This window comes from Acartia tonsa, chromosome 12 (genome assembly GCF_053477335.1).
Source record: "Acartia tonsa isolate MP-2025a chromosome 12, ASM5347733v1, whole genome shotgun sequence".
In the NCBI taxonomy this organism is placed as follows: domain Eukaryota; kingdom Metazoa; phylum Arthropoda; class Copepoda; order Calanoida; family Acartiidae; genus Acartia; species Acartia tonsa.
Window position 1 is genome coordinate 40,586,263 of NC_137271.1, and position 24,115 is coordinate 40,610,377.

At 31.8% G+C, this 24,115-nt stretch overlaps 3 protein-coding genes across 11 annotated transcripts in view; 1 reads left to right on the forward strand and 2 right to left on the reverse strand.

The window, feature by feature from the left end:
- LOC145333978 (uncharacterized) overlaps nucleotides 1-24,115 on the forward strand; it is a 227,647-nt gene that overhangs the window by 11,135 nt on the left and 192,397 nt on the right. The gene's annotated exons all lie outside the window — the stretch shown is intronic.
- Nucleotides 8,253-16,118, reverse strand: LOC145333981 (uncharacterized). The gene is made up of 8 exons (XM_080179251.1): nucleotides 16,056-16,118; nucleotides 15,296-15,344; nucleotides 11,625-11,714; nucleotides 9,783-9,901; nucleotides 9,396-9,506; nucleotides 9,270-9,320; nucleotides 8,715-8,740; nucleotides 8,253-8,453 (listed from the first exon to the last, which is right to left on the reverse strand). Exons 1-8 carry the CDS (start codon nucleotides 16,096-16,098, stop codon nucleotides 8,376-8,378), a joined length of 567 nt encoding a protein of 188 aa, XP_080035377.1. The 5' UTR covers nucleotides 16,099-16,118; the 3' UTR covers nucleotides 8,253-8,375.
- LOC145333344 (uncharacterized) lies at nucleotides 18,015-19,130 on the reverse strand. The gene is made up of 5 exons (XM_080178463.1): nucleotides 19,090-19,130; nucleotides 18,895-18,969; nucleotides 18,542-18,615; nucleotides 18,280-18,390; nucleotides 18,015-18,082 (listed from the first exon to the last, which is right to left on the reverse strand). The coding sequence occupies exons 1-5, from the start codon at nucleotides 19,128-19,130 to the stop codon at nucleotides 18,015-18,017; spliced, it is 369 nt and encodes a 122-aa protein (XP_080034589.1).

Genomic DNA, 24,115 nt, shown 5'->3' on the forward strand with positions numbered 1-24,115 from the left:
TTTGTCCAGAGGGTAAGGGAAAAATAATATTAATTAATTAATTAATTATTTTAAGGTCAAAACCTGCAAGCCCAGAACCTGAAAAAACAACTTCACCCCCCAAACCTTCTCCCCAATCGAGGTAAAAAAAACAAGTAGCCAAATAATTTTTATATTTTGTCCAGAGGGTAAGGGAAAAATAATATTAATTAATAATTAAAATAATAGGCTATTTTTTTAAGGTCAAAACCTGCAAGCCCAGAACCTGAAAAAACAACTTCACCCCCCAAACCTTCTCCCCAATCGAGGTAAAAAAAACAAGTAGCCAAATAATTTTTTTATTTTGTCCAGAGGGTAAGGGAAAAATAATATTAATTAATAGTTAAAAATAATAGGCTATTTTTTTAAGGTCAAAACCTGCAAGCCCAGAACCTGAAAAAACAACTTCAACCCCCAAACCTTCTCCCCAATCGAGGTAAAAAAAACAAGTAGCCAAATAATTTTTTTATTTTGTCCAGAGGGTAAGGGAAAAATAATATTAATTAATTAATTAATTATTTTAAGGTCAAAACCAGCAAGCCCAGAACCAGCTTCACAAACAACACCAGATACATCACCAATCCGCCCACTCAACGTAACGCCGCCGTCTCCATCACCTACAAGTACAACAGCCACACCTACAGCCGCAGCCACACCTACAACACCAGCTGGAGACACACCTTCTTCAGCACAGTCATCCCCAGCTGGAGAAAAGCAAAAAGGGAGAGGTGGCCGTAAAATAGGATCCAAGAATAAACCCAAGATAAACAGTGACAGTTTGGAACATATGTTCATCAAAGGTAAGCTTAAATTAGTATAATTAATATCAATAACATAGGTAGTAACATTAAAAATTTAATTGACAGGATGTCTGTTTGTCTGTACTTAAATAAAATACATTATATTATATTTATAATTAATAACCATACAATCTCAACCGTAAATACATAAATTTCTAGAATACTAGTTTGTTTTACTTTACCTATATATTAAATTAACTGTTCTATTGATTACCTAGACTGCGTGGATACAGTACAAGGTGACACACACTCGCTCTATGACCGCCTTGATGGGAAGAGGATAACATATAGTAATGGTGATAAGGTACAAACATAAATACTAAAAATACTAATAAAATATAGAGGGGGGGGGGGGGGCAAAAGTGACACTTTTTGAAACCAAAACTAAAAGTCAACAAAGGAACACAACTAAAAAAAGAGTTACGGGTGTGAGATTATTAAATAAAATGTTTAATAAAATTAAAATTACTTCAGGTTTATGTCTACTTGGTTAAAGTGCTTGAAGATCATGCTTACATGATCCCCAACTACCCTGGAAAGGGTAGTCATATGACCCCGTGGGGGCGGGGGTGCAAATACTGTCACTTCAATACCTGGGATGACACATACCACCAGAAAGAATGCCCCACAGATCCATATGCAAGGAAAGATTTTATAAATCAAGAAACTAACCTTCTTAGGTAATAATATTAAGTTGACATAAAATAACATGATGTATTAAGTATTCATAAACATTGATTAAAAATATATACTGACGGACAAGGTGAATTATAGAGTAGCTTTGCTAAAAAAATATAATATTAATTGCTTACCTGTTTAGGAGGTTTACCCATCACTGGATCAATGACCACAGAGATGTTTACCGAGAGTATAGGAAGGGAGTGAACCTGGCCAGCTTTCAGAGGAAGTTTCAACAGGCCCAGGCAGATGCTGAAGTTATCCATGAAGTCAAAATATACACCACCGCATTAGAAGTGCTGCGCCACATCACAGGAAAACTGGTTAATAATGAAAGTTTCCTTTGCTTTAAGGTAAATGTATGTTTAATATTTTTGATCATATTTGCTGTTATCTAATGTCTCATACCTATATTTTTTTAAACAAAATGAATTGAAAATGATTGCTAAAATCGAAATATATCTTCATGTCAGTTAGAATAGTGTATTTTTTAAAAATAGGTTGAAAAACATACTAACTTTAAAAAATTCGCTTTAAGGATAAGGATGGCAATGCTTTTGACCATCTCATCGCCAAGCAGGTCGGTTTACTTGAGAAAGGCAACAAGCAGGCTGTTCCCACCAGCAAACAGCTTCATAACTGGCTGCAGGGGCAGCACAAGTATTACATGGAATCCTTCAAGAAGATTTTAGAAAATAAAGGTATTAATAACTATTAACTATTAAGTATTATAATTTATAAACTAAAACATTACTAAATAATTTCAAAATCTGAAAGAAATAACAAATACTTAATTTAAATTATCTTTACTTCCGCGGGTGTGTACATTGCCGAAATCGAAGGAAAGGTGCACACCTGCGGAAAAAATGTTAATATTTAATTATTTTAAATAACAAATAATTATAATCAATATTATCTTTGTTTCCGCAGGTTTGCACCTTTCCTTCGACTTCGGCAATGTTCACCACACCGACTTCATTGCAGGTAACCTAAATAAAATAAATAAACTATTATTATTTATTAATGCAATTACAACTGCAGCAGCTACATAACCTGAATTAAATAAAGTAAAGTAAACTATTATGAATAATATAAAAGAATTACTAATTTTTCAGTAACTGCAAACTATACCGATGCAGAAGGTCCAAAAGAGTTGTTGCTCGCCTGTGAACAGGTATAAGTTTAAAATTAATTCTTAGAAATTTAGAATGACCACAAATACCTAAATGATAATTTGATTAATTACTTATGTTTAGATGCCTAAACCCGATGCTTCCGGCCGCAGCATCTACGAATATTTCGAACAACTGTTGGAAAGGTTTGGGCTTGAGCATTATCAAATTCTCAGCTCCACATCCGACTCGGCTGCCAACTGTGTAAAGGTAATGAAAAATTATAAATTATAATTATAAAATCATAACTATTTAATAGTTTTTTCTCGCATCGTATTTTAAATGGCTTTCCGCGGATGTAAAATGTACAATTGTAAGATAAAACCAGTTTTTTTAGATGAATATTTGAATGAATACGAGAATTAATATTCTAAAACAATACCATTAGAAAGTAAATCATTAATTTATTTTTCATTCTTTAGTCCGTCAAGATACTCAATGAAGAGCACGGGAAAACCCCCACAGAGTATACAAGTTACATGAACCATGAGGATGAAGATGAGGATGAACATGATCAAGCGGTTCTTGGAGATGTTTGACAACAAACAACTACTTCAGAAGGTGAAAAAATCCGTGCAGGATCAGAAAGGTAAACCCAAAAAAGTTAATTATAATTTAAACAACAATTTAAAACTAACAAAATTACCAACTTAAATTTCTCTCTGTCCCTTAATTAAACAAAAGAGAAAGGTAACAAATAGAAGTTTATTAAAATTTAAACTAAATAAATTATTTCTTCTCTCGTTCCCTTAATTAAAATTTAAAACTGTATATATCAATAGAATTAATTTTTAATTTTTATTTTAGTCAACAAGAAGTTTGACAATCTGTGGCCAACACCTGACCAGGTTCTTGCCCTCAGAGAAGTCCTGCAAGTGTTGGAGTGTGTGGATACCATGCTGACAATTCCCGCCCAAGCCCATGAGGCCACAATCGTCCAGATGTTCACCATGCTGGATACGGTGTTCTTTACCCTACAGACAAGTATGCCTGGCAACTTATTCGCTGGACGTGTATTCAAGTTCCTTCATCAAAGGGTGAACAAGATTATACGTAATAATGCAGGCTGGCAAGTCTGCCTCTACCTACACCCCCTGTCACGCAGTCATTTGGAAATGATTGCGAGTGGCACACAAAGCTTTACGGTGACACAGGATGAAGCAAAAACAATCTTACAACAAGCACCCAAAAATTGTAGGTTGTTGGGTGAACGGCTACACCGAATCTCACTGAGAGCCAACCTAAGTCCTGAAGAAAAGGCAGATGAAGAGGCCGACCTGCGTAGTGCTAATGCCGACAATGAGGATTCCCAAGCTGACGAGTACGATTCTCCAGCAACTGCACCTCCCACAGGTAAAGATATACAATATTAATTAAAATAGATAATAATAATAACATTAGTTAAATAATTCAATTATCATTTTTATTAATTATATTTATGTATTACAGGCATGATGACACCCCTCCAAAAGATGTTTTGGACAAAACAACAAGAGTTGAAACAAATTCAGGCTCAAGCAGCAGCCAAGAAGAAAAAGAAAGAACAACGTGACAAACAGAAGGATCCCCTGGACGTCATGAAGAAACACCTGAATGCTGGGCTGAAGGATTGGAATAATATAGATGAATCCAAGTTGCATGCCTTGACATACGGTTACCAACGTGAAGTCGATAAGATAAAGGAGGAAATTGCGAAAGTCAAAAAATCTAAGTCCAAGGATTTCGATGTTGAAGAACGCCAGAAACTGTACAAACAAGGAGCAATGACCGCAAGCCACAGGATGCTTACTACCAGGTATGAACATGTTGCAGAGCAGATATGTTATCCCCCTGGACTTGTCAGTTTGATGACCAACTTCAACAACCTACCAGTTTCTAATGCGAGGTGTGAGAGAATTTTCTCACACCTCAAATTAGTTTACTCATCGAGGCGCTATAACCTAGACAGAGACACCATCCACGCCATCATGTTCTTGAAGATGAACAAGCTAGTCCCCAAGAAGACCCAAGCATTTTGGGATAGACAAGTAACAGTTACCAAGAAGACAGCAACCAAGGAACTGGAAAAGTGAATGAAATAATTTTTGTAAATATCTTTATCATATTAATTATGTTGGAAAGAAATAAAGTAGAAGTAAAAGTAAAACAAATAATTTAATGAAATAATTTTGTGTTTTTTAAATATCTGTATCATTACCATTATAAAATAAATGTTGTAATAAAACCCAAAAAACTGTTTATTGATATATTTATTTTTTTTGCAGTATTGTGATTTAATTTAACAAGGATGAATAATCAATAAGTAGCGAAGCCAAAAACATTACTCAAATCATACTTGTCTTGTGTCTTTATGCGTGGATGGTCTCTTGCTCGAGGTTCTAGAGTAAATAAGTTGGACATCAAATGAAAGTAAATACTAAATATCCAAAAATAAATTTGAATTTCAATTAAAGGGTGATGGAAAAAATGCGTACTTGCCGCTTCGCTTATATTATTGTACATTCAAACATCAGTAAACCAAAAATCAGACCAATCGAATAATTAGGTCACATAAAAATTTGTTGTTAAAATGTAAAAAAAATACGGACATTAATGTCAGAACTGAATTATCAGAATGCGAATATATAAGAGTCAAAGCAAAATTGTAAGTAAATTTGTTTAAAAACAGCTTGATAATCAGGTTTAATATGAGCGTACATTTAAAAACGAGTTTCAACGCAAAAAAACGCGGAGCCGAATCTAGAAATACGGCTGCGGATGTGTGTATATTTGGTAACATATGGTTTTTAAGTTTAATTTAAGGAAATAGACCGTTAAATCATAATATTATTACTGTAAAAACTCACTTTTAACTAATGTGGAGCCGAGCCGTTCTGAACGACATAAAAAAATGCACAGAAATTCTTTTCGAACACAGGGATTCAATATTTTTAGGTAAGACTAAGACTTATCGATAAAACACACCCGATACTTTGTAATTTTGGAACGATATAAAAAAATAAAAAAAAAACATAATTAAAAACAAAGTATGGAGCTTGCCGAATTATTCACAGTATAAAATCTGTGCGTTTAAAATTGAAATTACCAAAAGGCAAAATAAGAATAATTAAGTTATAACGAACAGACTTTTCACTTTATATTTACAAATTATTACAAAATCCTTACCTTAATATACTCTAAATGATTAAGTGTTACCGCCTTCCGAAATAGAAAACATAGCCTATTATTTTGACGTGCATGTATTCTTATGACATTCACGCAAAACAATAGACTACAATAATCCTTTTCGGACGACAGTACAGAATTAGATCTTGTGTTGACTTTGTTTCTTTCTTCTTTTTTTTTATAACTATTTTTTCAATTGCAAATAATATTTATCACTTGTCATTTTATTGTATTAATATAATTCCATTTGAAGTTTTCACATTGTATATTAAATTTTTTATTATTTTTCACTTTTCTTTGTATCTAACTAACGCGTAGTATGACGTGTCAATACACTCTGAAATTCAAATAAGGACTGAAAAACTATGTGTGTGTGCACCTCATGGAGACACGAGGTAGAAATGTACATGGGTAATTAGAAACTTCAATATAATTTATTTCGTTATATTTACATTTTTTAAAATAAGATTTTTTAATATGTTTTGACCATGGTAAATAATAAAAATTTGTTGGAGGAATTTTTGTGTATATATTTATCCCTGATATAAATTGAACAGCATACACCGGAAACGGATGATATCAAATAACAGGGAATCTATAAATATATTGTTACAAATACAATTACAAACTATTATAAGTTAACTTTAATATATTTCATTATCGTTATATACTTTTTTTACGTAATGCAAAATTATACTTTTTTAATATTAGGAAGAATTTTTATTTTACCCTGTAAAAAAAGCAATGAAAAAAGTAAGACGTCTAAAATGTCGTATTCTTAACAGGTAGACTTTTTGGAGTAAGGAAATTATGTCATCACATTAATTTCATAGAAAGAACCTAAAAGTCTAATATATTTAGTAAATTTTATTTCGGAATTGTTTAACGAACATACTTCATTTAAGATTGCGTGATTTATTTCAGAAATAGAAATATACAACGTAAAAATTTATTATTTTTCAAAATCTAGTATTTATTTACGAAGCACTTCGTAAATAAATATTAAGAAATTTGAATATTTAGAAAAATATAAATAGGGAGCTATTTGTGAACGAACGGAGAGGGGAATAAATATCATATTCTTGAAATAGAATTCTTGGCGACGTTAATTAATATTCCCCAATTTCAATATTATCATGTCTCTAAATTCCCTTTTGATTTTTCTCGAAATACGATACGTTTAGGGTTTGGAATACTTAATATTTTAAATATGTAGTAGACACATCATTGTTGAAAATAGATTAAGGATTTTTTTGTGAAGTTTCCATTTAAAAAAAACAACTTGTTTGAATCTATAGTGAAAAAATCATTTACACGAATTTTTAAATTTGACAAGCTGATACACAAAGGACGTTTATAAAATGATAAAACTAAATCATATATTAAAATTAGGAATAAAATAATAAATGAATATAAAGCAAAAAAAAATATATCAAAACCTTAGTTGTACGTTAATTGATGCCTTTAAAGGAACCCTGCAAGTAATACAACACTTTAATTAAATTATAACCTTATCTTTGTTAGAAACTTAGATTGCTGGTAACAGATTACTTTTTTACAATAAAAACACCACCTTTTATAGTCAAAATCTCTAAAAAAAATCGGTTTAGTTTGCGTTTGTAAGCGTAAAATCATAGCGGAAACAAATGAAACTAAAATAAGCTCAGCTGTGATTGGTTATTAAGCTGATTCAGCTTTTGATTGGCTGGAAATACTACAGTACTCTCGGTACGACGTAAGTTGAACTTAATTTTTTTTTTAATGATTTTGACTATAAAAATAGGCATTTTTATTTTAAAAATATAATTATTTACTGGCAACCTAAATTTATGACAAAAATAAGATTAAAATTTTGTTTCTATGCTACGTAGTTTAATTTTAAAGTTTTTAACATTAGCATTGAAAATCTTTCAACATTTTCATTGTACATAAAATGTCATTTTAAAATGCCTAGAACTTTTTTGTTATTAAAGCTGAAGGCTTCAAATTTTTTCAGCAGTTAAAGCGTGGTATTTCTTACAGGCTTCCTTTAATTAAGATTCACAAGTAAAAATAGCCTAACATATTTTAATGTGATCTGCTGGGAAGTTACTTATCCCCAAGCATTCTGACCAAAGACCAACTGGCTAAAAATTTAGCTTATTAAGCAACCCAATAAACCTGAGGCTTTTTAAACTGGAGTCATATTCACATTAAAAATGTAGGAAGTTGGTCGACTTCAAGGAAGGAATGTAAAACCACAAGACCCTGCCAATTAAAGGAGGGGGGGTTATTTTTATTTTTCGTACCAGCAGTGTATACCTTTGGATATCTCAGGTAATATTGGGTACAGAGTAACAACACAGTGCTAGACCCAACGTGGGTTGGGTATAAAGGCTTATTAATGATTGTTTTAAATTACTAAAAAAATGTAAGAGTATTTAAAAACTTAATACATAATTTAATAGTAAAATAATATTACATGTAAAAATAGCCAATAGGTAACATTAAATACAAATAAATAATACAAATAAATATAACAATATTTTTAACAAAAAAAAATTCAACAGGATCTTGGACAGACAAGCCTTCTTCCTCTTCTTATTCTTCTACAACACTTATTTCTACCATTTACAAGAACCTTAACAAATATCTACATGTAAAATAGTTACATGTACTATATTTTAACGTGTTGATTCGCCCAAAGCCTTTGTAGGCTATGAAAAAGGGGGAGTGATAATCCCCCCCCCTCCTCCCATTCCAAATTATAATCTATAAAAAAATTGGCACTCCTTGTACAGCCGTTTGTGAGATCTTATGGGACTTAGATGTATACATAACTTGCTACTTTATCGACAGGATTAATAGATAAGGATTTTGAATTAATTTTTGTTTATATTACCCTGCAGTCAGCAGGGGGGCATCCACCTGAAAAAAATTCTGATGAATAAATTTCCAACAATTTAAAGATTTATGTTTGTATAAAAATTCTTGGTAAATACAAGAATTAACTAAAACTATATTTCATTATTTTATTAAATAGTTTTTTAGTAAGCTACTATATAATTTACAATGTCCGTCCGTCCGTCTCTCAGTCATCCTTGTTTGAACTGTAAACTAAATCAAAAACATATGCAAACAACTTTGAGTAGTAAAGCATAAAAAAATTATGAATTGGAATATGGACAAGCCGATTTATCGAACATTTATGAAAATAAAAAATCATGAAACTTTTCTCACATATTATCAAATATTTATATTTTGTAGCATGACTGACAGACGGACGGACAAAGTAAATTACATGCTGAATACTCAGTGGTATAAGGAATCTTCAAAGAAAAATCATATGCATATATTAAGTAACAGCTGAGAAAATCACATTTCCCCATAGCGTTACGGACCGACTGACGGATTGACAGACAAAATTAATCAAAGAGTAGCTACGCTAATAACAAACTTGAAAATCCAGGAAATCTTGAACCACGCATAGAATTCATCGACATCATTCCTAAATAAAATATGAATTATTTGGTATTGCCTTTTGTATACTATACTATATTTTAGTGAATAACAAAATGATTACCTACACCCATTAAAAGTGGTGCTATTGGTGAGAAAATTTGGCCAAAAGGGAAATTTGGCCAAAAGGAAGATCCTACTGCTGGAATCGCATCTGCTATAGCAACTGCTGCAACTAATAAATTTTTTTTTGAAGATTTAATTTATTTATTATACATTTAACATTCGTCAAAAAATATTTGTTTCAGAATAAAAATCTTTTGTAGAGTTTTCATATTTTTTTCTTTTTTCTTTTTGGGAAAACACTTTGACAGCGAGAATTAGCTTAAAACCAGTGTTATGTCTAGTAGGAATATTTACTTAAAAGTAGAGCCAACCATTAAGGTCGTACAGACAAAAATTGATCCAGTTAAATATAACAAGGTGTGTAAGAATTAAAACATTATATTACTTCCGGGTAAACCAGTAGCATACGTGACATAAGTGGGAACATAAGTTTCAGTTTCTTCTACTCGTATCCCAAGCAGATGAAGGAGTAGTTTGCCCATAGACTCTAATTCGTGGTCGAACCTAAAAATATATGAAAACTAAAAAGATTATTATTTTTTTAGAAATTAAACAAGATAAAGTGTTTAGTACATCTAAAAATGTGGATCAAGTCAAGCAGAGTGTGCCAAACACAATAAGTAAAACAGAGTGTGCCAATAGTTTAAGTAACGCAGAGTATGACAATATTTTATCAAACAAATGAGCACGACAAAAAAATAAAGAATGATAAAATTGATAGAAGTAATGTCTAAATTCAAATAGTCATACAAATAATATTAATAAAATGCCAAATAATATAGTCATACTTAAAGGTATTAAATCGAAAGTACAATCATTTACCATTCAAAAATTTGCTATTTACGGACATCTTTAGCTTTGCTACTAACATGATGAAAGCTCAGGAATTGGGATTTAAGAATATTCAATAAAGTCTAATATTTATTATAATAGTTTTATTACTGTTTATTGTTAAAATCAACCTACAAATTTACCACTTAATGTACGTAAAATACATAAACTAGCAGCTGCATCAATAGCATCTAGGGGCTCTCTATTCCAAGTGGTGGCAGAATATGCCAATATTCCCCCAAGTAAAACAGTGTGTGCCAAAACAAAGCATTTGCACACTCTGCTTTTATTGATCCAAAAATGTAAGCATAGTTTTTACATACAGGTAAGAGAAAGTTTTATTGAAATTTGTTTTAACTCTTGTTAACAAACGTTTCTATGTATCATATTTTTATTTTTAGCATGTAGCAGCTTTATTAAAGTGTATTTTTTGTATTTAAATCAACAAAACAGGATTTCAAAATAATTTCCACTCACCAATTTAAGGTTTTATTAACTAGATAAACCTAGCTTTGGTAATAAAATGGCCTTTAAGATAATTAAATAAAGATATCCAGTAAGGCTTCGAAACCGAATAATATCCGCTGGATTAGAACCGGTTCACAGCCATACTGAAAAATCATGTATTGCATCGTTTTACAGACAATGTCCCACAAATATAAAAACAAAAATAATAAAAGAATTATCAGTTTTGTTGAATCTTATAAATGAGAGGGGTAGGTCTCGGGTAAAATCCGTAAAGGTTATCTATAATACAAAGTAGAATGATGTCTGTCCGTCTGTCCGTCTGACCGTCTGTCCGTCTGTCTGTCCGTCCCTTAAGATCTCGGTAACCACTGAACCGATCAGATTCTACTCTTCAGGGTATCTACCTATTGGTTCTGTGGTGGTTTTAAGCTATTTTCTTAGGGGGTGGGACACCCCCAACCACCCAAAAAACCAAAAAATACCCCCCCCCCCCATTTTTTTTGTGCTTAAGATTTCCTTTGTCCGTTATTTTTTTTGTAGAAGAGTTCCTTGGTCCTTTTTTTTTTGAAGGAGATTTCCATGGTCCTTTACGATTTTCGCCTTAACTTTTTTTTATCACTTCTTGGGGCAAAGCCCCTAGAGGCTAGGGGCGAAGCCGCTAGTGTGTTATAAGTTAAAAACGGTAGTAAAACGATAAAGATTTATGTTTTTTTTTAAATTGTCTATAGTTTTCAATAAGAAATACACATATTTAGTGAATATTTTCGTTCTACTACAATTTTTAAGCCGTAAAACACACACCTTTATGGATTTTACCACAAACCTACTCCTCTCTTTTTCATTTTAATAACCACAGAATGCTGTCAATGATATAATGCGATAAATAATTATTGAAAGTATCTTCATACAATTAATATAAAAAACTTACTTGTCAAAAAAATTATTTAAAAGGTTTTGGGTATCACTTTTTCCTTCTTCTTTGAATGATGTTGATCTAATATTTCTATCATGATGTGTCCTGTAATTAAAAGATTTGGCGTTTTCCATCAATGTGCCTTATTGACCACCAAACCTCACTCCCCTCTCCCACCTTCTTAAAAGCGAAGCTTTTCTATAATTAGGGTCGGTCCGTCCGTCCGTCCGTACGTCCGTCCGTACGTTCGAGATAGATAGCTTTTATTCGTTAATTTAGGCATGTTAGAATTGTCCTATCGATTTCAAATTTTGCATGGTGATTACTTTAGTAGTTAGGTACGATTTAGAAAGCGTAGCAACTCTATAATCATTACCAGAATGTCCGTACGTTCATTTTAAACATGTTGATTTTTCTACTTTTTTTAACAACAAATTTTCAAGTGTTTTAATTATCCGTTTGATCTGATTTTTGGTATGTTGATTCCTGGGACAACAAAGAACAATATTATAAGCGAAGCAACTCTATAATCAAGTCCAAAAATGTAAGTATGTTCATAAACATTATCCTGTTTTTAAGCAGTTTTTCAACAAATTTACCTACAATTTTGATTCGACATTTTTACATTTATGTTCCGATTTTTCAGTTCAGATACTATACAAGTGTTAATGTCCGTTTGTCCTACCGTTTCAGTGCTTCGCTTTTATGGATGTTGTCATCCTTGTTTAAAAACAAATTGGAAATAAGGGAAAAGTAGTTTTTTGTTTATATATCTATTACTTCAGGTCAGGTAATGTTAGATTATATTGGATACTTGGTAGCCCCGCGAGGCTAGGGCACCGCAGATTTAGGACCACCAGTGTTAGACCTCCCCCCCCCCCACACAGGGATTAGATTTAAGAAAGGGAAAAACCTCCCTTATTTTCAATTTATTTTAAAAGTACCCATAATTTTAAAAGAAAAAAAAAGAAATTTCTTTCAAAAAAAGAAACTATTAATTCCTTTTGGTTCTTTCCTATCATTTCTTTCCTAACAGGGACGATTGCGTCCAATAGTGGCAAAGCTCTTTGAATTAGTTCAGAAACATTAAGAAATATAGAAAAAAAGAATAGATATAATACTTTATTAAAAACAGTGAAGGAGAGGAAAAGGAAAAAAAGTTAAAATTAAAACAGGAAGAAGGAAACTAACAGAAGGATAATAAATAGAGGAAGATAAAATGTAAGAAAGACATAATAAGTGGAAGTATTTCCGACACATAACCTATTATCATTATCTAGTTTTATCCTGGTTAAAAATAATAACATTTATTACGAATAACCATTGTCGTACAGGGACAAGGGTTGTTGAATCTGAACCCTAACTTAATTTTTCACCATATTGGATATTATTATTTTATTCCTCGATATAAATTACAACAAGCAGTTGTACATTTATTTACAAATAAAATTTCATTTTGTCAATATCATAAAAAAAACTGGACAAGCAAATAATTGGAGTAATATATTGGGGCTGCAGATGACCATCCTTTGTCCCTGTGTCTACTCTCAACGGAAATAGGTTAGCTTCTTTTTAAAAGCGAAGCTTTTCTATAATTATGGTCGCTCCGTCCGTCCGTACGTCCGTCCGAGATAGTTAGCTTTTATTCGTTAATTTAGGCATGTTAAAATTGTCCTATCGATTTCAAACTTTGCATGGTGATTCCTGTAGTAGTTAGGTACGACTTAAAAAGCGTAGCAACTCTATAATCGTTATCAGAATGTCCGTACGTCCATTTTAAACATGTTGATTTTTGTACTTTTTTAATAACAATTTTTTATGTGATAAAATATAATCGTTATCAGAATGTCCGTACGTCCATTTTAAACATGTTGATTTTTGTACTTTTTTAATAACAATTTTTTATGTGATAAAATCATCCGATCGATCTGATTTTTTGATTACTGATTCCTATTACAATAAGGTACAATATTATGAGCGAAGCATCTCTATAATCAAGTATTAAGAATGTCAGTATGTCCTTAAACAGAATTCTGTATTTAAGAAGTTTTGCAACAAATTTACGTATAATTTTGTCAAACCTTTTATTTTCATATTTTGTATATTCAGTTCTGACACTCAACAAAATTTAATGTTCGTTTGTCATATCGTTTCAGAGCTTCGCTTTTATGGATGTTGTCATCCTTGTTTTAAAATGTTGAGTGGCTAGTGAGGTTAAGGATACAGGATAACAGATAGTTCAAAGTAATAAAATGAAATAGAATTATCTTCCTCTCTGTTTGTTTGTTTGTACGTTTGTACCGAAGAATCTAGCTAACTGCTGAATCGATCGGGATCTTATTGACAGGGTAGCTTCTCATAGGTTCCGGGAAGGTTTATAACTATTTTGGGGGAGGGTACCACCACCCTCCCAAGAGAAATTACAAAAAAACCTGAAGAAAAAACAATTTGCATAGAGGCTTGAACGTAACATAGAAATTAGATATTTGAAATAAAAAAGCAAACATTTAAAGTTCCACTAGAGGCCTCTAGGGGCATAGCCGCTAGTCATTACACATAGGATGACAGACAGGCACAATCATTCTAGAAAAGACTCCCAAACGATGAAAAAAAAACAAGGATGGCAACATCCGGATAAAAACAAGGCTCTGAATCCAAGATAGAACAAACGAACACTTGTATTGTGACAAAACTTATTGAGCAGAACATTAATTCAACGGTATGAACAAAATTGTATAAAAAACTTGTTGCACAATTGAGTAATTACAGGATTCTGTTTACCAGGATGACAACATCCATTAAAGCGAAGCTCTAAAACGATAGGAAAAACGAACATTAATACTTGCAGTGTCAGAACTGAATAATCAGTGCAAAACTACATTTTTATTCAAACAAAGTATTGTATGAGACCTAAATATACTGTTGAGGGATAGTATTTATGATTAAAGACTTGATATGGTTAGAATAAAAATGCGACATAGTCCAATGGATTAGTTCAAAAAGCTTTTAGTAATTTTAAAGATAACAAGGATGACAACAACCATAAAAACGAAGTACTGAAACGGTAGGACAAACGGACATTAACACTTCTATAGTGTCTGAAATGAATAATCAGAATATAAAAGTATAAAAGTCGAACAAAATTTAAAGTAAATTTGTTGAAAAACTGCTTAAATACAGGATAATGTTTTAGGACATACTTAAATGCGTATGACAAAATTATAGAGATGCTTCCATTATAACATTGTACTTTGTTGTCCTAAGAATCAGTATTCCAAAAATCAGATCAATCAAAAAGTTAAAAATCAACATGTTTAAAATGGACGTATAGACATTCTGGTAACTACAACATGAATCACCATAGAAAGTTTGAAATCGATAGGTCAATTCAAACATGCCTAAATTAACGAAAAGAGCTAACCGTTACGGACTGACGGACCGACCCTAATTGTAGAAAAGCACCTCTTGTAAAAATCTGCATGTTTTAAATGAACCTACGGACTTTCTTGTAACTATTGTAGAATTTCTAGAGCGTTCCTTGCAGTAACAAGAATCATTATTAAAGTTTGAAATCAATAGGACAATTCTAACATGCATAAATTAACGAAAGAGTTAACCGTGGCGTGCGGACGGACCTAATTACAAAATTCTAATTACAAAAAAAACTTTTTAAAAAGTCATCTAACCTGGGTTTGTCATCAATTTGTACAAGGCAATTGGCAGAGGATACAATTACTAAACAAATTAATGAAATTGATTATTAATTGATTTTTATATTTTTAATGTAAATTTGTATGAATTTTGGTATGACCACTATCTTTAGCGAAACTACTCTATAAATTGTCCGTCTGGATGTTTGATTAAACGTTTTGGGGGAAACATGATTTCTTGGCTCCTATAACAGACAGACGCCTGAAATTTTCAGGGATTGAATAAGCTAACATTAATTCTCCTTATTTATCATTAAGATTCGTCAATTAATTGGGGTGCTGAATCGATTCCTACATTTTTATGTTTTCATGATTTTCTCGATTCCTATTCAAGATAGGCGGCTGAAATTTTCAGGGATTGAATTCTGCCCAATTCCTCAAGTTTCACTGAGATTTGCTTATTGGTTGGGGTGTTAGTTCGATTCCTAGATTTCACGTTATAAATTTGAAAAGGTTCCATGATTTATTTTAGTTTAATGTTTATTTTTTTTATGACACTGCTCTATAGTTGATTTTTTTTCTGGATGTCAATCCAAAATTTTTGAGCTTCGCTACTCATGGATGTTGTCATCCGTGTTTCCTATAACATACATTACTTCTCCTTTAAGAACACTTTTTCCTTATTATCTTTAATCGTTCATTTGCTAACAGCTAAGGGCGAATAGTTTTATTCTGTTTCTAGATATATTGTTACTAATAATACTAACACATATGAAATATTTTATAGTTAACTTACTAAGTAGAATAAAGATGTGAGTAAACTGTAAAGTAGAACCCATTATTATCGTGTAGACTGTTAGTGTTACACTGAAATAAAGCGTTCATATTTTGTGATATTTATGCTCAATACGCACAGAAAATGTGCGTATTGAGATAATTAAGCATTTAAGGATGTATAGTACAAGGTTTGTGGTTTGTATGTTTCATATTGTTTATTTTTAACTAGCGGCTACGCACCTAGAGGCCTCTAGTGACACTTTAAATGTTTTTTTAATGATATGTTACCTTCCTATGTTTCTAAGTCTCTACGTAAAAGAATTTGTTTTTTTTTGTGATTTCTCATGGGAATATTTATAAACCTTCAAGAGACCTATGAGAAGCTAACCTGATAAGGAGAACTCGATCGGTTCAGTATTTGGCGAGATCCTTCGGTGCAACTGACAAACACACATTTTATTTTAAGGATATTTAAACAGTTGGTATTTTCTATAAGATTTTTATATCGAAGACGACCTTTATTTTAAACAATTTTGTGGAATTCCTTTATAACATTTAGTAATAGAAATATAAGAATAGAAGCATATTCTGAACCCTTTTTTCGTCAAATCTAAGAAGGAACATTTCTAGCAGACAAAAGTATTGTTTACTTTCAACTCAAGCCGATGTGGATTCTTAAAAAATTATAGACTCGATAGTGAGGCAAAATTATTTTTGTGAAAAATCATCCAAAAGCACATTAAAAATCTACAAAAATTAAACAAAATCATATGTTAATAACCCTTTTAAGATTTTATTTAATTTTTGTAAATTTTTTATTCGATTTTGGAGGATTTTTTACAAAAATAATTTTGCCTCACCAGCGAGTAGCCAGCCTAACATTTTTTTAAGAATCCACCTCGTTTCGAAGCTTTCAAATTTAAACGAAATTTTTGGGCAATTAATTGTGATTCCGCAAAGCTTTCTACTAAGAAAATATACTGTTTACAGCTGACTTTTATCTATGTATGAAATGAAAAAAAACATGCATTCGTAACAAGATGTGTACAAAATTTCAACCAATGAAATTAAATTTATGTACTGATGCGATTCTCCTATTGGCTCAATCAGACATTCCTTCTCTTTCTTAGTACCTTTATTCATTTAGTCCAACAATAAAAAAAACTAACAATTCTGTTGAATAAAGTAGTAAGCGTTTTTGTTTTTAGTGAAGGGTCTCGCTAACTGTTGAACCTATATGATTCTCCTTTACAGCGAAGCTTCTTATATGTTCAGGGTATAACTAATTACGGGGATTGTATCTCCACCGTCCTAAGAGAAATTGTTCTAGGAAAAATGACTAACCTCACAAAAAATCGTTTTTTCCTTATTATGTTGTCATCCTAGTTTTTACTATAGATAAAAGAGGTGTGGAGTGGAAATATTTATTATTAAAGCCTTTTAAACCTAACTGGTAATAATAATTTAGACATAATAATCAATAAAGCTTATACAATATTCAACAACTTCTTGGACAGACAAGTCGTCTTCCTGATCTTATTCTTCTACAACACTTATTTCTACCATTCACTAGCACCTGAACAAAGTTATATAGATAGACAAGGGTTTTAAGGCTTGAAATTTTATTATTATTATTATTTTATTTTTCAAACTAATTATTAATAAATAAAGTTTTTTTTTTAATTGTTATGTCTTACCCTGCACTCTGCAGAAGGACATCTACCTGTAATAAGAATTTATATTTAATTAATTTAATACAGTTCACAAAATGTGACACTTAAAACTGGAAAAGTATTAGGCACAGAATAGGTCAAACAGATGTAAATGTAAAGATAAGAAAGAAGCGAAATAACTGTGCACTTTACTGAATGAGTCAGACAGTGAGGGAACTTGATTTTATAGATTTAAACAAATTCAAAGAGAGTCAGGGACACCAACACAAGGGTATAGGTGTATCTGCATATAACTCATTATGATTTCACTTGAGAGCAAATAAAATTTTACCTGCAAATCCAGAAGATCCTATCATTGAAGCACCAAATGCACCTAAAGATTAATAAGTAACATAATGCTGTGTGGAAAATGTGGAATTTTTGGCTGCTATTTAAGAAAGACAGCTAAAATATTTTGTGAAGGTTCCGTGTAAAATGTTCATACCCTCGAGTATCCAGTTTTTAATCAACTTAGTAAGTCTTAGTCCATTGGTCTGTATGCTACATAATTAGATAATTTTTCATGCTTACCTAAAACTGGTGAAAGAAAAGTTGAGCCAGCTAATGCAACCGTAACTCCTATACTTATAGCACCAAGTCCAGCACCACATCTTCCAGATCTCCCGCATCCAGATTCTGGAACTTAATAGAAAAAATTTTAAATACTAAGTTAGTAAGGTTTTTATGCCTGTCAGTTAAGACTTTGTTAAAAACTGAAATAGCTAAAGTCTTGGGATATCACGGTAAATTAAATAAACTTTGTGACTTTTTTATTAAGAATTTAATGAATTACCTAAGTCTATTGAAGTCAGGATCTTCAGCCATTGTAGGAAGAGACGCCTCAAAGACTCTAATTCAAACTCCAAACTAACGGAAATCAGAATCCATATCTACCTTTTCAAACTTAGTAGAAAAAGTAGATGTGGATATAGGTCCTGACATTCTTATTTACCTTATCAAACTATAGTTCAACACATGTCTGATAGCTAGAGACATAATGGCATTAAAGTTTCATGTTTTAAAAAAAAGTTAATAAATTAAAATATGTATCATTTCAATTTGCAGAATATTTTGTTCATCCTAATTATAGGATAATAATAGGTGAAAAAAATAAAAGAGTTTACAACTCATAAATTGAACAATTACAAATCAATTAAATCTTGGGAAGTTCTTGGGCTGCCTTCAAATGTAACAGATCTTTCACTTCTTGAATGATGGTTCCTGCAAAATATAAATAAAAGGCATTAACAAACACTTCAAAATATTCAGTAAAAAACTAAATGTAAAAAAGTTAAAAATTTTCATCTACACAAAAAAATGAAAACCAGATATAAAATTTACCCTGTCTTTTCGTCATGAATATTCTGTACAGCAAAGACCATTGGAATCAATACTAAATATAGAAAAATTAAAAGTTTATACCTTTAAAATGTAGAATTATGATCTCTTTATGATTTCAATTTATATAAGCAAGTTAGTTGTTTTATTGTAACCAAATGACACCCTTAATATTTTATTATTTCTAAGCATGTAACTTTCTAAGAATGATATTTTAAGTAGCGAAGCTACACTAAAATTCTTTGTCTATCCGTCCGTAACGCTAAAGGGGAAATATGATTTTCCCAACTGCTAATAAAAATAGGCAGCTGCAATTTTTAGTGATCTTCAAACGATTTATGTGCTTCTAATCTATACAGTTGTCAGTCAGTCATGCCTCAAAGTATATAAACATTATTTCTTTAACCTCTCTATTTTTATTAAAAGCGAAGCTTTTCTATAATTAGGGTCGGTCCGTCCGTACGTCCGTCCGTCCGTAACGAATAGCTTTTTTCGTTAATTTAAGCATTTTAGAATGGTCCTATCGATTTCAAACTTTGCATGGTGATTCCTTTAGTAGTTAGGTACGATTTAGAAAGCGTATCAACTCTATAATCTTTACCAAAATGTTCGTACGTTCATTTTAAACATGATTATTTTTTTACAACTATTTTTTATGTGATCTAATCATCCAATTGATCAGATTTTTGGTATAGTGATTCCTGGGACAACAAAGTATAATGTTATAAGCGAAGCAACTCTATAACCAAGTCCTAAAAATGTAAGTATGTCCATAACCATTATCCTGTATCAAGCAGTATTTCATAAAATTTGTTTACAATTTTGCTTCGACTCTTATATATTTTTATTCTGATTATTCAGTTTTGACACTATATAAGTGTTAATGTCCGTTTGTCCTACCGTTTCAGTGCTTCTCTTTTATGAATGTTGTCATCCTTGTTGTTACAAGAACTGAACTTCTGCTATATAACTCTGTTTGTTCATTTCATGATTTTTTGTACTTCGCTCTTGTGGATGTTCTCTTCGTTGTTAAATTTTGATTGCATTAAATTGATGCTTGAGAGAAAAAAAATCACTTACTTAATTTGATAAGAAAGAAAGTATGACCCATGGTGTTGATGGTTCAACATGAACTGAAAATGAATAAGTATCCTACAGCAGACACAATGTGCAAATCAGTAAACTTTTATAACATTGGGGAATATCATAAATTGCAAATCTGCACTCGCAAAAGTGCTTCATCATCTTCATAAACCGCCCTTTGCTAATCTACCTAAGCTTTGAATGGAACCAATTTACAAACTAAGCATTTGTACATTTTGAAATATTAACATAAATAGTTTTTTTGACAATTAAAGTGGCATTTATTCATCATGCAAAAAATCTGAAAAAGGGTTGATTAAACCCCAAAACTAAACAAAATTATCCCTCCAAAGTTAATTTTACCCCATGATTTTTTTTAGCAAACATTGACTTAACCGCAACCCTCCCCAACTAATGCTACTTATGAAAAAAGAATACATGCAAATTTACCCACAACAAAAAGCCTTGACCTTGCATTTACAATGTACTATATATACACAAGTAGGTCATATTCAAAGGATGCTCATCATATGTATTTTAAGTTCGTTATTCAACATTCATACAAGAAAGTTTTATTTTTATTTGATTTTTTACTTGATCTTTTTTTAGCAAAGTTTAGTAACTTGGGTTTAAAAGATAACTATGAAGTGAACAAAATGTAAAATGGTAAATTTAATTGTTATTTATGCCATTATTTATTAAAATTTTTTTTCTCAAATTGCATTTTCCAACCATTCTCAAATTATGTATTTTTCTTTGTGATTTTTTTTCTAACAAATCAATTGGTATATGCTATATTTTTTGTACTTACAATAAGCAGAGTATTTTCGACGTTAAAACAGGAAATATTTTTTTTATAACTCTTTATTAAGGAAGCAGTGGATACTCCCGTAAATTGAAGGACTCTGAATTCAATGGGACAGAAAGAGCAAATAAAATAGCTTAAAACTAAAATTAAAAGAGTCTAAAAACTATCATGGGACCCATATGAAGCTTACATGAAATAGTGTCGTCAATTAGTATCGTAGTTATTGAAATCTTAAGCTTCAGACAAAAAATTCTTAGTACTTAAAATTATAGGATATAGGTGAATAGAAGACTGTATCTTTATTGAACAGACAGATATAGATAAGCACGATCTTTGGGTTTCTTTGCATGTCTAATCTCTACATACTTCAGTAAGATAGACAAATAGAAAAATAATCTGAACGCAGTGCGATCTTTTGCCAAAAATCGGGACATTAAGAGTAGACAAAAGTAAACTTCAATAAATAAGCTTGTATTTGAAAAAATAATGTATTTTTTTTGCTTTAGCTAGGAAATAACTTAAATTTTGCCTCTGTTAACTTCTAATGTGCATTTGGTAAGTCCGTCTTGCTGTTTTGTAGGAACAAAATAAACGTCTATGTGAATATTTCTTCAATGCAAACAATGTTTGTGAACAAGAATATAGCGTCAGGTGCACCCAGTTTGAGTCCCGACATTTTTAGGTAGGTCCGGTATAAGTAAAATAGGACACTTATAAGGCAAATTTTCAAATATTTTTTTTACAGATATAAACAACAATAACATAATTTTTTGAAAACTTTTAATTTTGTGTTAATAGCTTTGTTCTAAGTCTAGCTATCTTCAGGAAACCCTTACAGATCGGGGGGGGGGTCATATTGCCCCCCCCCCCTCTAGTTTTTCAATGTCATTTTTTTTGTAGGTAAATGGAGAGCTGTTACTTCATGACTTTTTAAGTTTAGTAATTATGCGTCGGCAAGAGTTGATTTTATTAGGTTTTGGTCTGTGTCGGTCGTGGTGTCCGGTCAAAGTCGGTTGGGTAGCACCAAAATTAAAAAAAAATTCTAAATAAATCTTAATTTCTACATTATGACTTTTGTGTATAAGGTAGAAACCTAATTTTTTTTTGTGAATACTGAGATATCAATGACCTTACGAGAAAAGTGGTGTTATGACCGTTTGACTGCACCCTGACCGACTATATGACCGATTTTTGTCCGGCTTTTACTACAGACATATATCATTAATATCGTGGCTTCTATTACAGCTAGAGACCTATACATTTTTTGGTAAATTCTTGAGCAACAATAAACAGATAAAAATATTAATTGGTGCCGCCAACCGCCGTTTTAACGCCGTAACCGCCGAAAATGGCGGTCTCCGTTATTTGCCGTTTTTCGGCGATGATCAGAAAAAGTATTTTTTTTTGTTATGAAAAGTAAAAGTTCGTCCTAAAATTTGGTCATCCTAGCTGCAAAATTGGCCGCTCTACAGCTGTTTTAAAATTTAGAGGTTGGCCGCTAAAAAGCGGCTTAGGAGCGGCCTGATCTGACCTGAAATAAGTTTTTCACTACCCTTTTTAAATATGGCATAAATCCACCAAAAATTAATATCTTTTAAAAATTCCTATTCTTTTTGTCTACCTACAGCCATTATTAATTCCTAGGTTAGATAAAAGTCGATTCTAATTTTTTGGATGTCCCGCTGGATCACACTGTGCTGAAATTAGAAATATAATTGAAATATAGAAATATGGCTCATACAAACGGCTACAATTTCTAAAACCTATGATTTTCTGTAGTAATTTAGTCCGTCCGCACGTAATAGATAGCTCTTATTGTTGATTAAAGCATCTTAAAATTGTTTATTGGAAAAGAATGAATCCAGTCACAGTCAGGTAGAATCTAGAAAGCGTAGCAACTCTATAATTACAATCAGAAGGTCCGTTCTTTCTCACTTTTTTTAGTAACCATTTTTATGATTTTATCATCTTATTCCTGTGATTTTTGAATCAATGTTTTCTACGAAAATAAGGCACTATTTTATGAATACGCATCTCCATAATCAAGTCTTAACCCTTACAGATCGGGCCCCAATTCCCACCTTAATAGATTGGAGGGGGGGGGGTCATATTGACCCCCCTCTATCTCGGCTCCTGTTACAGTTAGAGACATAAAATTTTTTTCTGGGTGTTCATGTGTATTTTTATAGAAAACTACTTTTTCTAGTCATAGCGGTCAGACCGCTCCTTAGCCGCTTTTTAGCAGCCAGCCGCTAAATATTAAAACAGCTGTAGAGCGGCCAATTTTGCAGCTAGGATGACTAAATTTTAGGACGAACTTTTATTTTTCATAACAAAAAAATTACTTTTTCTGATCATCGCTGAAAAACGGCAAACAACGGAAACCGCCATTTTCGGCGGTTACGGCGGTAAAACGGCGGTTGGCGGCGCCAATTAATATTTTTATCTGTTTATTGTTGCCCAAGGATTTACCAAAAAAATTTATAGGTCTCTAGCTGTTTTAGAAGCCACGATATTTATGATATATGTCTGTAGTAAAAGCCGGACAAAAATCGGTCATAAAGTCGGTCAGGGAGCGGTCAAACTGTCATAACACCACTTTTCTCAGAAGGTCATTGATATCTAAGTATTCACCAAAAAAAATTAGGTTTCTACCTTATACACAAAAGTCATAATGTAGAAATTAAGATTTATTTAGATTTTTTTCTAAATTTGGTGCCACCTAACCGACTTTGACCGGACGCCACGACCGACACAGACCAGATATCCTTATAAGATCAACTCTTGCCGACGTATAATTACTAAACTTAAAAAGTCATGAAGTCACAACTCTCTATCTTACCTACAAAAAAATGACATTGAAAAAACTAGACCCCCCCCCCCCCCCGATAAGGGTTAAATTGTAAAAAATGAGCATAATGTATTTAATCAATTAGGGACTGATTTATTTGGAAATTTAGTTTACTCTTGTTCGAATGTAGGATTTGTTCTGCTTTGCTATTACAAATTAAACAAGGACGACAACATACATAAGTAGTGAAGATATAAAAATCATTGAATAGACAAACAGACAAAGTTGGTTTTAGATAAAATTGCCATGACACAGAATAGAAAGATAGAGAATATGCAAAAATTAAA